The 14,726-nt window shown below is 44.6% G+C and overlaps 1 protein-coding gene across 1 annotated transcript in view; it reads right to left on the reverse strand.

Annotated features, from left to right (window-relative positions):
- The window catches only part of PLEKHG3 (pleckstrin homology and RhoGEF domain containing G3), a 49,684-nt gene that overhangs the window by 18,768 nt on the left and 16,190 nt on the right, over positions 1–14,726 (reverse strand). The window contains exons 2-7 of the mRNA XM_081843425.1: positions 7,537–7,901; positions 6,072–6,172; positions 4,559–4,628; positions 4,182–4,228; positions 3,103–3,253; positions 520–651 (exon numbers count right to left, since the gene is read on the reverse strand). Of these exons, the coding sequence (XP_081699551.1) occupies positions 520–651; positions 3,103–3,253; positions 4,182–4,228; positions 4,559–4,628; positions 6,072–6,172; positions 7,537–7,901 (866 nt within the window). The remainder of the gene's footprint in view (positions 1–519; positions 652–3,102; positions 3,254–4,181; positions 4,229–4,558; positions 4,629–6,071; positions 6,173–7,536; positions 7,902–14,726) is intronic.

Consider the following 14,726-nt stretch of genomic DNA (forward strand, 5'->3'; position numbering starts at 1 on the left):
GACATTTTATGAAAGGGCTTAAATGAGTGGCACAAGATGTTGAAAAGTGTGCTGCTGTGATGTGACTGAAATAATGGGAAGTGGGGGCGGGGAATGCAGCACAGGAAAAACGACACAGTGTATGTATGTACTGAGGTCTGAAAAAAGGGGAAATTAGACATTTCAAACTGGAATGAGGAAAAGGGAATACTGGACCAAAAATGCCTTTTATCTATCGCTCTATCTTAAAAAATCCCTTTAGCTAGCAACACTTCATGGTAAGGAATGTTGCAGTGCTAGGAAGCAGCAGGAAAGAGAGCAAACCACTAAAGATAGTAATAACACACATGGTTGCCATCGTGTTTTGCGAGTCAGTTTCATTTTGCATATACGTACTTAAGGGAATTTCCCTTTATGGGTTATGAAAGGTGGCATTGCCTGATGCATCAGCCAGTGTGAATACATAACACTTACTTGTGAATTGCCACAGCTCTCCAAGGATAATGCCACACCTGGGACAACTTTCCCCTTTCAAATTACCTGCAGGCGCACAGCATGCTCGTGCTTCCGTTTCATGTCATTGATATACCAAGCCACACAGGTCATGGTGTCAATCGCCTCTTCCACCACTTCATAGCCATCCTCTTCTATGTCGAAGTGCTTTGCTATCTCCTAGGACAAAACCACACAGCCAAGAGTTGTAAGGCTCTCTAACACAAATTCATTTCACCAGTTTGTTGTCTCTTGACCACTGCCCAGTTTACTAAGCTCTGGGGCCCAGGAGAGTACACAAGAGTCAAGCCAAGTAATAACTTAAAGCCATTTAAAAAAACCTATTATGTTGAGTGAGTCAGATCATTGGTCAACCTAGTTCAGAACTGTCCATAGTGATTGACAGCAGGTCTTTCGAGTTAGGTAGGACATTCCAACCCTACCTGGAAATGCCAGGGATTGGACCTGAGACCTTCTGCTTTTGAAGTTGATACTCTTATCACTGAACTATGGCCCTTCCCCAAAGCCTTAAGAAGCATAAATCATGACGTACCGTATTTTTCGCCCAAAAATGAAGGGGAAATGTGTGTGCGTCCTATGGGGCGAATGCAGGCTTTCGCTGAAGCCTGGAGAGCGAGAGGGGTCGGAAGTTTCCGCCGGGCTCCCAAGGCTTGCGGACAGCAGCCTGCAGCCCAAAACCTGGGGAGCGCAGCGGAGCACGCCCCGGGCTTCGGGCAGCTCTCCGCAAGCCGTGGGAGCCTGGCGGGAAGTCGCGCCGGTCTCCCAAGGGTTGCGGAGAGCTGCCTGCATCCCGAAGCCTGGGATGCGCTATTCAGAATGTATGAGACTATGTCCGTTGATCCTTCTTCCCTACGTAACACCGTGATTCCGCAAAAATCTGCTCCAGGTTGGGAAACCCTCTGGAGCAGGTTAGGAAGATGGCACAGGAGCTATAGGTAGAAGCGGCTCACTTCACCCTTTCACGGAAACTTCTGCTGGATCAGTGAAATTTCCATAGGTTTTTGGGGAGAATCTTTGGAACCAAAGTCCCATGCTTTCTTTAAAAATAACAATGCAAAAAAACTTTTTCAACATCGTGGCAAGATGCCATATGATTGCAGCAGCAACAACAACAAAAGTCATTCACCTATGGAAGTACAAAAAGGTGACTATTATCATCCATGGTGGGACTGCTTGATAGAGTCTAGGCTAGCAAATTCAATTAGACCTGGTCTTTTTCCTTTGAACCATATTGAAGGATCAGTCCATTGGATAAATACGAGCAAGAAATCGTAACTTACTGCAAGAAGTTTAATTTACACAAAAGATTGTGTGGGATTTGGCCATTATGGCCATATTAATTGGAGAAAAGATCATGGGTGGAATCATTTCAGTAGTTATATTAAAAAAGCACACCCATTAAGTTACTCAAATGTTATGTCTATTGTTGTTAAACTTAAAATATGACAGTATCAAGAACATTTTATGAAAATCAGCATAGGAAGATGTAGGCTTTAGTGGTATGATGAATTGCCTGCAGGCTTCCGACAGGCTAATCACCAATTAAAGGGTGCTGGGACAGATGGGCCTTTGGCCTGATCCACCAGGGCTCTTCTTACATTACTTTTTTTGTTATTTACCGTATTTTTCGCTCTATAGGATGCACTTTTTCCCCTTCAAAAATGAAGGGGAAATGTGTGTGCATCCTATGGAGCGAAGACGCCATAGCCCCGTGACCCTCTCCCGGCTGGAGAGGTGAAGCGCGGCTATTGCAGGAGCCCCTTTAGCTGCGCGCCACCTCTCCAGCTGGGAGAGCGCGTGCGGGGCTAAAGAAGCCATAGGAGCTTTCCGCTGCTCCCCGACCTGCTCTTTGGGGCTGGTGGAGGGCTTCCCCCCGCCAGCCCCAAAAAGCAGGTCGAAAGGAACCTGAAGCCCGGAGAGCGAGAGGGGTCGGTGCGCACCGACCCCTCTCGCTCTCCATGCTTCCAAGGTAGCCGCCTGAAGGTGACTGAATGCACCTTAAACGGCACCTTGTTTTAGAGGGGGAAAACAAGAGGGGGAAAATTCTCCCCCTCTCTGCGCAGTGCCTCCTGCCGCCTCACTGAAGGGGCGCTGGGCAGAGAGGGGGAGAATTTTTTTTCTTGTTCTCCCCCCTCTAAAACAAGGTGCGTCCTATTGTCCGGTGCATCCTATGGTGCAAAAAGTATGGTACTTTAATTATGAAAAACATAATGTAGAGCAATTGGGGAAAGTATCCTATCTCTGCATAAATGGATAAACACTGGTAACATACAAATCTGATTCCTTCACAGAAATAGGGCTGGTTTTGAAATACATACAGATATTCTGAGAAACCATTTTCTTGTATAGCTAATTCCTACAATCTATATTTCCTCATGTGTGACCCACAGAGACTATTTGTATAATTGCAAATACTCAAACTCTGTATTAGTTCTCAACTGTTCCCACTTGACTAGCGACCAATACATTTTCTAAGAGAGAGGTTATATGTGCTTGAACACAGATCTGCACATTTTATGGTTGAATTTTAGACAAAACAGGTAGAGAGTAAAACACACAGGTCCCAAAGCTGCAAAGTTAGACAACACAACTAGGCTACTGCTATATTACCTGAAGGAGCAGGTGATATTTGAGAATGCGCTGGACAGGCTTGAGAAGGTAGGAGCCAAGGGGCAATGAGTGACGGATTTGCTCTTGCCGCTCACGAAAGAACTTGGCCAGCTGTTTGTTCCTCATGCATTCGGTCAGAGCTGCCACAGAGCTAGAGGGTCAAACCCATCATGGTATAATGAATAGCACTGAAGATCAAAGCAGAGAACCTCCCACCTTCTCTTGAAGATGAGTTGACGGACAGGCATGCTCAAACACCCCGACAAGGGACTGCAATGCAAGGGTTTAAAAACAAGATCCGGAAGCCAGTGACAGCCAGACTAGCTAACAGAGAGAAGCAATCAGACTTTGGCAATATAGCACATCCTGTACCTCCTACAGGGAATTTCCTTTGATGATTGTGGGGAAACCTGGAAAGTCAGCCTGTTAGAGGGAAAGAAGAGGAAGACCCCTGGAGCAGGACTTTTGAGAACAGCTGTGGGGCTTCATTACCTTGCCTTGTTCTTTGCCTCTCGCTACGATTTCCAGAAACTTTTATGAAAGATAAACAGATTTATATAAATAATGCGAATCTGCTTAGCTTTCATAAACATGTTCTGTTTCTGCTAGTCTATATAAATCAAGGGCAGCCAACATTAGGTGCTTTGTGGTTTTATTCTGTATTTTTATGCTGTGAAATGCCCTGAGATCTTAGGATGAAGGGAGTATACCAATTTTATTAATACAGACAACAACATGTTGCCCTTCAGATGTTGCTGGACTACAGCTCCCATCAGCCCGGACCATGGGTGAGGCTGAAGGGACTTGTAATCCCACAACATGTGGAGGGTACCACAGTGGCTATTCCCAATGTAAGATGTACAGCCTGAAGAATTCAGCTGGTTTTAGTGCAAGATTTGGGTTATCTTGTCACTGAACGCTGACTTTAAAAAAAAAGCACCTACAAACTATTCTGTATTCCGCAGAGACAGAGGCTGACCAAAGGTTTCTTCTGTGTAAAAAGATTAAGTTATTAGAGGGGAAAGGGTCACCCAAGGCCCCATGAAACCAGTTCTCCCTTCACTGCAAAGGATACTCACTTAGGGTAGTTGTTACAGTATTGAGTGTAGATATCAAAATCCTGACTCTGTTGCAGGGAGAGGGGGAGAGAGAGGGAGAGAGGGAGAGAGGGAGAGAGAGAGAGAGAGAGAGAGAGAGAGAACGCAATCAGTAAAAAGATGGCTGGATATTCACTTAGCAATAATCTCAGCTTGCCTCTCCAAACATGCCCAGTACAGCTGTATAAAAGGAATGCCAACCTCACCCTACGTACTGTTTGTTTAAGCCCTCATACCTAATGGAAGCACCCAATAAGGGTGTCGAAAGGGCTTGTGCAGCAGAATTCTGTGACACTCCATTATACAGTCAGAGATTACCACAGTCAGTACCACAACACGGTATCTGCTCATCTCCTTACCCTGTCCACAAAACATCTTGCCACGGCAACAGGATCATTGTGGCAGCTGTCCAGATCCTGCAGAAGCTCACTGAGCAGAAATTGAGAAAAGGAAGAATCAGTGAGTCAGACAGACACACACACACACATGGTGAAGCCTCTTGTGTCACATGTTCTAAGCACAGCATCTCAGTAGCATAGGCACTCAAGGGACAGGATGGGTACATGCGGGAGGCAAAATGCAAACAACATTTCCCTCCCCTCCAAGTCCCAAACATAGAAGCAAAATTCAAGGCATGCAAAGATTTGGGAACAGTACTCACAGCACCCACCTGCACAGGGGAAGCCCTTCCACTGTTGCCAGGGAGCCAAAAACACAAGGCAGCCATTACACAGAAAGAGGGGCACTCATTGGTTAAAATGGCCAACTAGCTGCTCCAGCAACTATTCGTGTAGCCTATTTGTCACAAACAGCATTTCCCCACTGCCCAAAGTGTCTTGCAGTGACAAACTATGAGCTCATGTCTACCCCAAGGAACTTTTTAATTTCGGGAGGGGAAGCTAGTTCACAGAACAGGCAAGAGACAAAACCAAGAACGCCCAGTAAGCCGGGAGCAATTTGAACTCAGTCTGCCCCTCTGACCTCTCCTCTCCTCAGTGCTTCATCATACAGGGAAGGATGTTGCTTCCCTGCTCTGAGACCAACACCGTCTCTCCACTTTCCTTTCCGCAGCCATGTCTGCCCAGGACTGTTCAAATAAACCCCAAGGGTCAAACATCCATGTTGTTATTTTGCAGACTTTCAGAATGAGACAAACCTTCTGGCTAAATGTGAAAGAATGTTAGCTCCCGCTTTCCAGCAATAGGGGAGCTGGATCAAGGGAGGAACAGAACTTATCAGAAGCTTGCCACCCACACAATCCAACCCTCCAGTCAGCTTCAGCTTGATAACACAATCAGTAGGCATTAATCTGCATCTATCAGCTTCCATAAGACGCGTAGAGTGTTTCAAGTTCATGGCAAAGAGGTGACAGGAAAATGCCTGTCCCAAGGCGGACTTCAGTAATGTGCAAAACACAGGGCTGGCTTCTCATTAATAACAATGCAATCTTAAATGGCTTCTACTTAGAAGTTCTACTGATTATCCCAGATAAGTGGGATAATGGGATAAGGGGTCCAGTATAGTTTCAAATTGGATGGAGGAATGTTGAGATTCCTTCATTGCAGGGGGTTGGACTATATGACCCTCAAGGTCCCTTCCAACTCCACAATTCTACAATTCTATGACTGCAGCCTAAGACATGTCAGCGGAGCTTATGCAGACAGGGAGAGAGCAGGAAGGAAGGCAAGGGAGAGCAAAGCAAGTGAGTCTCCTGCTATCCCCCAACCTGTCCCACTGTCATGATAGGACTGTGACCATTTAGGGAGGGGGTATCTTCTGCTGTGCTTACAGATTTTCAGTCCTCTCTGGAAAATAAGGGGTGGGGCAGGGGCAGTTGCCAGTGAAGCCATGTTGATCAAACATCATACTCACCTGTTCAGTTCATAGATATCCTCGATGTTCCCAAAGAGTGCACTAACTTGTTCTGGCCGTAGAAGCAGCTCTTGAGTGTCTATTATCTTCGCCAAGTAATTCTGCCAAGTCACATTGTGTCATAAGTATTGCCATGTAGCAAAATAAGCAAGCAAATACGACAGACTGCCCCAAACTCCAGCCACCTAAACATGTGGTGGTGATGGGGATCTAATCAACCTAATCAATGTTCTAGGGAATTCCCATATTATCCAGGGGTGGGGAACCTGAGGCCCTCCAGAGCTTGTTGGACTGCAACTCCCATCATTCCTGACAGTTGACTCTGTTGGTGGGGGCTAATTGGAGGCCACCAACATCAGGAGGGCCTCAGACCTGCCCCCCATCCCCAATATAATAATAATAATAATAATAATAATAATAATAATAATTTATTTATACCCCGCCCTCCCCAGCCAAGGCCGGGCTTCTTCTTCTTCTTCTTCTTCTTCTTCTTCTTCTTCTTATTATTATTATTATTATTATTATTATTATTTTATTTATACCCTGCCCATCTGGCTGGGCTTCCCCAGCCACTCTGGGCGGCTTCCAACAGAATATTAAAATACAATAATCTATTAAACATTAAAAGCTTCCCTAAACAGGGCTGCCTTCAGATGTCTTCTAAAAGTCTGGTAGTTGTTTTTCTCTTTGACATCTGGTGGGAGGGTGTTCCACAGGGCGGGTGCCACTACTGAGAAGGCCCTCTGCCTGGTTCCCTGTAACTTGGCTTCTCGCAGCGAGGGAACCGCCAGAAGGCCCACGGCACTAGACCTCAGTGTCCGAGCAGAACGATGGGGGTGGAGACGCTCCTTCAAGAATACTGGACTGAGGCCATTTAGGGCTTTAAAGGTCTGCACCAACACTTTGAACTGTGCTTGGAAACGTACTGAGAGCCAACGTAGGTCTTTCAAGCCCACAGCTCCCACCATACACTCTCTGTTTCCTACACTCAGCCTAAACAGTGTTCCAACAGGGCAGAAAGCCCCTTTCTATACTCTAAACCAGGAAATAATTAACACCAGAACTACCTGGCCCTTCAGCCATAGCATGCAAATAAACAAGGTCCATAGCAGTGCACACAATGCGCTGCATTCGCACACTGTAACATGGCAAGCAGGAAGTGTTTTGTGCCTCTGAAAATAATGATCAGTACATCCCTGTTTGGGAAACAGTGTGTGAAGTTTGCCGCTGAGGGCAAAGCACAAGGACTCTGCACAGTAAAATACTGAGGGGTTTTCTTGGTCTGAAGGCCTGCAGGCACCTGCTCCTAACCTTCTGTCCAGGCCAGGTTTTCCTACAGCTAGATATAAGACATCTTTAATGCCCAGATCAGAAGATGGGAGGCCCTTATATGACATAACACACTGTGGCAGTGAACTGAAAAACTCCATCTTCACAGGCAGGCAAGCATTATGGGCGCGCTCACCTCTATGATACTTCGCAAATCCCGCACGTACATGCGTTCCGACTCCACAATCTCCAAGACCACACGCTCCAGGTAGCTTAGTTTGGAATGGGAGACAGCAGAAGAAAGGGAAGGGCTCTTCAGGCCTCGCCAGGGCCCTGAGGAGGCATTGTTGTTGGCATTGTGCAGCAGTCCAGCCCTCAGTGAGGTAGCATCAGAAGGTGTTTGGGCCACATCGCTCCAGTCCTCCATAATGTGGCTAGCATTGGTCAGGGCTGCAGGCGGGTGGTTCAGAGGGTGCTCTGCAGAGCTCATGCCTGAGGCAGCAGAGGTTGGAACCACATCATCTCTGCCAGGAGATGGGGTAAGCAGGAACCGAGGGAAGTCTGCACAGAGAGAAAGTTTTGTCAGGGAATCCTGAAATGTTAAGGTTCATCTTACACAAATTATACCTGACATATAAATTAGAGGGAGTTGCTGGGAACAGCAATTTTAATCAAAGTGAAAACCACCAAGATGAAAGGGCTGCTGTACATAATTGATTTAAACATTTTCCAGCTTTCTAATTCAGCTATTTCCTAAATAAAGCATGTCTATTAACTGGTGCAAAAACATATTTGTTTGCAACTCAGCAGAGTTTTTGTACTATCTTAGGAGTATGTTCCAAGGAGACATATAGTTCATGTATCTTTTGCTCTATAAATTTTATGTACATTTATGCAAGCAATCATGAAATTAAGGATTTCTACTAGGTTTTCACCATACATATGAAAGGATGATAAACAAGTTCTTGAAGACTAAGTGCCCAGAACACTCCACAAGTGAGGTGTTCTCAAGGCGGACCAAGAGCAGGTCAGCAAAAACTCACAAAGCGTCTGTGAGGTTAACTCTTTATTCAAAGAAACAAAACATCTCAGGCCTAGTGGTCACAGCAACTGTTCCCAGCACATCTTGCCCCAATGAGGCAGCTGCAAGGACTGAAGGGTCTCTGCTTCTCCACCGCTCTCTAAGGCTCCTCCTATCCTGAGGGTCCTTTGTCTTGTCTCTCTTTGTTGTTGTTTTTTAAATAATATTTATTACTTTTAAACACTACAAAAAAGGAAAGAAAAAAGAGAAAAGAATAAAAAAGACAATACAATACAATATAAAAAGATTACACAACACTAACACAATAAACTAAACTAAACTAAACTAAACAAAAACAGTTTAACACACATCATACAATTTCAGTATCTTATCTTTCATTCACTTGTTTCAACGACCTCTTCACACCTCCCTTTTTGTATTCCACTTCTATTAATTGTTTCAGCAATTCCTTTCCATCTTCCTCTATTTTCTGTCATATAATTATCTTAACATATTCTAACCTTATTTTTCCTTTAATACTCTAATAATCTATTTATACCTAATTCCTTATAACATTTCTACTAAAGCCATATAACTTCATTCCAACATTTTTCTAACATTCATTAATTTTACAATATTTCTATAAATAGTCTTTAAACTTTTTCCCAATCTTCTTCCACCGACTCTTCTCCCTGGTCTCGGATTCCGCCAGTCATTTCCGCCAATTCCATATAGTCCATCAACCTGGTGATCTTCTGTCCGATGCTCTTAGCTCTTTTCCAAGTCCCTTCTGCAGATCTTCTTCGTATTTATACAAAAACTTTACTTTGTCTTCTACTGATCTTATTTTTATTTTCCTTCCTTTAAAGCTGAAGAATAGACCTTGGGGAAACTCCCACCTAAAGATGATTTTATTCCTTCTCAGCAGGGCAACCAAATCTCCGTACTTAGACCTAAGTACCAAAAGGTATTTCGGGACGTCTTTAAAATTTCCACTCTTGGCTGTTGTACTTCTAGGTTCTTCTGGTAGTGCCAACAGTCTCTTATTCTGTTCTTCTCTTTTTTCCCTCCTCTTCCAAATCTGAAGGCCCTCACAGTTTTAAACTCTTCTTGACCCAGATCCAAGTCCCAAAAATCAGCAAATTCCTGTGTGAAGAAGTCTATCAAACTTTCCTTCTCCAATTCAGGTAGGGCTCTGATGTTCAAATTTGTCTGTTTTTCTTTAAATTCAATCATAGCAAGCGTCGACTTACGGTCATCAAGTTGCCTCTGTAAGGCTAGGACTCTCTCTCTCACCAATTGTGTTACTTTACATTCAGCAGCAACGGCTTTCTCCCTAGCTTCCTCCGCAGTCTGCCGTATCAAAGTAGATTCCTGTATCAATTTCTGGATTGTTTCTGTATTAATATTCACCTTTTGTCCCAGATTATTTATACTTTCTGTATTTAAGTCAATTTTAATAGTTGCAGCGTCCACTTTCGCATTTGTCACATCTATTTTCTTGTTAAGCTGTTCCAGTGAATCACTTATCTTACTTAATGCAACCGCTAAGGCCTCTTCTGTTAACATTCCTCTTGATTTTGAATATACTGTTACAAAAGCAATAGCGGAAGAAGCAGGGGGCCCTGATATTGAGGCTCTCCTAGATTGCTGCCAAGTCCTCCCAGACCTTAATGTTTTTTCAGGAATTAACTAGTCCGTTTTTTCCTTTCCATTTGCCATAACACTTAACCAATTCAAGGTCAGTACCAGAGTCTCACAGCTTTTTATATTGCAGCTGGAAATTCCCCAGCCCAGCTCTTCTAACAGTTTCAAAAGCTTCCTCTATGGGGGAAACAGTTTCTGTTTATATTAGTCAATAATGTCCTCTTTTAAACACAGCTCAAACAATGAAGTTAGTTCCAATTTTCAGTTACTTTTACTCCTTTTTAAAAGCAGACGGAGACAGTAGAAACAATGTATTTCTCTTATTAGCTAGCTGTCAACGAGCGTTCTAATTGTTGTCAGTGAGCCTTCCAAAGAACGTCAGTCCTGCTAGCAGCCCGTTTCCAGGGTCTGAGCAGCGGTATTTTAACTCTCTTCGCTCTCTCCCGCAGGCATATTCAGTTCACAACTCCCCCCCCCTCTTCTCCTGCCCCCAAGGGGGGGTTTAATGTTCTTTACCAATGGAAATTTAGTCCTTTACAATAGGCTTTCCAAGGCTTCAGCTTGCAGCCTCAATGCTTCAGTCTATTTACAAAAGGGGAAGGCGGACTTCCTGTATTGAACCTCCCCGTTACGATACCAAATTAAACTTTTAGAAATCCAATTCTCCCGCTTCAGCTCTACTCACGGGTAATTACTTTAAAATCAAATTGTCCACAGGAAAAAGTCAGTGCTCTCAGGCAACAGCTATGCGGCTTTGCTCTGTGGAAGAAGCAGACGATTCGAAGCACCGTGCCACTCACCCCACGTCGCTCCGGACCCCCGAAACTGGGTTTCCCCGCGAGTAGGGGAGGCGCAAAAGGTGCCCGCCGAATCCCACGCTCACAGGCTTCTCCCGCCTGTGATTTTGTTGCGGGTCTCCGCCTTCGCCGTGACGGCCAGACCCAAATTCCCACGGGGCAAATTCCTCCTGATCAGAGGAATTCAGCCATTACCGGAGGCACCAACCCGGAAGTCTGTCTTGTCTCTCTTTGATCTGCCCTCTTCATTCCTCTGCATGTTCTGGAAGACCAGGAGGGAGGAGAGCTGATCACAGCAGGAAGGGAGACCTCCTGGCATCTTCAGCAGCCTGCCTCCACTCTGCCTCTTGGCCTCCCTCCTTTCCAGCCTACACTTCTGACTATGACCTGCTCTCTGCCACAGCCTCTTCCTACACATTATACCTTTAAAACTTATTTGAAACATATTCATTCCCTCAAAGAATTCTGGACACTGTCATTTACCCTTCACAGAGTTATCATTCCCAGCAACTCTGAACAAACTACATTGCCCATAATTCATTGGAGGGGGGCAGGAATGCACTTTGAGTGTCCTTCAAGGGTATAGCGTAACTCTGCCTGGCTTTCTCCACTAGCTCCAAGCAGGTAGACAAGCGAGTGGCAACAAGCCCATGTTCTGTCAGCTATTGTAACTTCCATCTCTATCCAGATTCCTTCTGGCTGCCAGGAGGAAACTTTCCCTGCTCCTAGACCCATTTTACAAAGTCCTAGTACCTGAACGAGGGGGCGGGGATCACTTTTTCATCAAGAAAAACCCAACTCCTCACCAAACAGCTTAACAATCTGCGACGGAAGCCATTCCAGGGTGCTCTTCTCCTCCCAGATCAACATCCCTCACTCGTTTGTCTGCCAGGCTGTCTGCACTGCTGCTGCAGGCGGCAAATCTGCCAAGTGAAGCCGGGAATGGCCTCTGAACCCTGAAGGTGTAGAGGCTGCTGACGTCTTTCTCCTCCTCCCCCCCCCCAAACACTCCTACATGTGAGCACCACGCCCAGAACAAAATCTGGCTCCTCATTTCCCACTGAGGACTTCAGCTGACACACACACACTTCCTCCCACACAAACAAGAGAGGGAGTAAAGAGGACACAGCTGGTCTGGCTTGGAAGTGTCCGGAAACACTTTCGTGTGCTGGCAAGCTGCTAAAATAGCCGCTAAAATCATGGATTTCCCCATCCCTCAAAGTGTCCTAGGAGGCATGGGTTATTATGGCGTTATAAAGCCATTCATTCCAAGGGATTTCACCAAATTTGACACTGAGTGACTCTGAAATCAGGAACCTCATAGGGACTTTCTGAAGACTGACAACAATAAAAATTGCCTCTAAAAGGTAACTGCATACTTCTGTATTGTGTACTACTCAAACTTATTTACTCAAATATATGGCACACATAGTATCCTTGTTATGTTTGCCACTAAATGTCACACACGCACAAGAATGGGGTGATCTTTTAAATCTCAGTTTCTAATTCTTTTGAAAAGGCTTCTCTTTTGGATTTTTAAAAAATAAAACCAAAATTAAAAGCAGTTTTAAAAAACATACTGGGGGTCCAACTACAAAAAAGTGGGTTCATTGCAAAAACCATGAGAGCTGGGTGTCCACACTGCTATTAGACACCACAACAACAATGCCATGAACAGTTTCAACAATTCCTTAACTCTTAACACACCCTTGAGTTCCCATGATTTCACGGTGGACCTATTTGCCTCTGACACTGGGCACCCATTGTATGCACCAACATATTACCCATCATCTCCCAAGCTCATCACTGACAGGCAACACACCTTCTACCTTCAATTAAGGGTTCCTTGTGTAGTGTAACCCACTGGAATGTGGTGGAACCCACTGGAATGTGGTGACATAAGACCAACATGCTCATTTGATTCTGCACTAGAAGCAACAAGCTTACCTCAACAAAAAAATCCAAGGCCTCTCCTTTTATGACTTGGAAGACATGAGCCTTTGCTCATATCATAGGGTAAGGCTGGGCCCTGTGGTTAACAGCTGCAGAGATTCTATCCCAGAAGGGTAGGCAGAAGCCCTGAGACTGGATGCAAAAGGGATGGATGCTGCCGTGAAAGGCAGACCAGGGGAAAACAAAGAAAAGGAAGTGTTTCTGGCCAAGTGTCTGGGAACCTGCTTGGCCTGAGTCTCCCTGCTAAAGTGCTGTTTATTTAAGAACCACACCACTAGCTGCAAACTAGCTGGAGGAGCTCATATGAGTGACTAAACAGAAAATGTGCACAACTTTATAGGAAAGCCCACGTTCTGAAGGACCAATGCCTATAGTGTCTATTACTTTTGAGAGCAGGGCAATCCAAAAGTGGGAGCCTCAAGAGAAGTGTTAGCCTTTCTCCAGGACACATATGGGGACTGGAGCACATGGCTGTTTGCACAATGTGCCCTTTCCCCATAATTCCGCTCCCTAAGGTTCCCCTTTATGAGCTCTAAGTGTACACAACCAGGCAAATATAGCCCCACCTTGCATGGTCTATCACCAGAATCATGGTCTCCCTGTGTGGAATTTATACATCTGCAGTGGTGTGCTGAGACTGAGAGCTGAGATACCACGAATAAGCGTAGAACATGGTGTTTTGTGGTGGGAGGAGTCGATGTGGGGAAAGCCATTTCCCCTCCTCCCACTGAACTCAATGAGAAGGGAATTTCTGGAGCCAGGTCTGGAGCCAGTGTAAAGTTACACCATTAATGGGAGTGTGGGTGTGGCCTGGAGGACTGCATAATATGGCATAATTGTGCTCCTTCGCTGCTCCTCTGTCCTGCCCATGGCTTCACCCAATTTTGGCCATTCTGAGAGCATGTTCATGGGCAGAATACTTCAGATAGGCCAGTGAAATGGTCTGCCAGTATATATTGAGTTCCACTAGCATAGTGGGGCTTCTGCCATATGCTAAAGCCCCATAGCCAGCATTACTCAACAATAGGATTGCTCAGTTAGTCCCAATTTCTGCTAGGGTATTTACTTCCAATGAAGTATGCACTGGATTGTGGGCTAAAATCAAAGGCATCAAAAACCTTCCTATAAAGAAAGTATGGTTTTCTAAACTAACAAACTCAAGGGGGAGTGGGAAAGGGTGGGATAATAAGAGTTCCATAAAATATGAGTGGGAACACAACACAAAGACAAATGTTTCTCACACTCTTGTAATGCCAGAACTTGGAACACTCCTGAAGATGATTGACAGTAGGTTCAAGACTGACTGTATGTACTGTCTGAAGAAGTAACTTATGGAACCCTGAGGTATGAACTTTTACCTCAGGTGACTTTTTTGAAGGACTGGAGAAATTCAGAAAGAATAAATCAGAAGCCATTAGCTAAGGCAGCTAAATGAAACCTCCATGGTCACAGGCAGTAACTCTCCCAAAGCCAGATGCTGCAGACAAACTTCCCCCTTATTAATTTTCAGAGGCATTTGATGAAGAGAGCTGAATGAAACAGAAAGCTGAACTTGCAAGACCTTGACTTTATCTAGCAAAAACATTTGCATCTTTATTTTCACTTTTGCTGAGATAAAGCTTACAGATTTTTTTTAAAAGAAAGTCCAGGTAAGGAAAGAAGTTTGTAAACATTGCTTTGACCAAAGGTCTTGTTTCCAGGAATTCTCTAGATACTTTGCAGAGTAACTCAATAACATTTACTGAATAGGTTGGACACTGCTGACTGGAAAAGTAAAATCATATCTCATTCCTCATTTGAAATATGTCTAAATAAATCTCAGGTTAGTCTTACTTAACTACACCTAAGCAGAGCAAAATTCTCATCTTTAAAGTTAAATTGTATCTGATTGTTCAAAGAACAATCTTAGAACATATAATACATCCAACTGATTTATACTCCTAGCTAAAATTGTATGATAGTAGCAGT

This window comes from Podarcis erhardii (genome assembly GCF_964252035.2).
Source record: "Podarcis erhardii genome assembly, chromosome: 1".
Taxonomy (NCBI): Eukaryota; Metazoa; Chordata; class Lepidosauria; order Squamata; family Lacertidae; genus Podarcis; species Podarcis erhardii.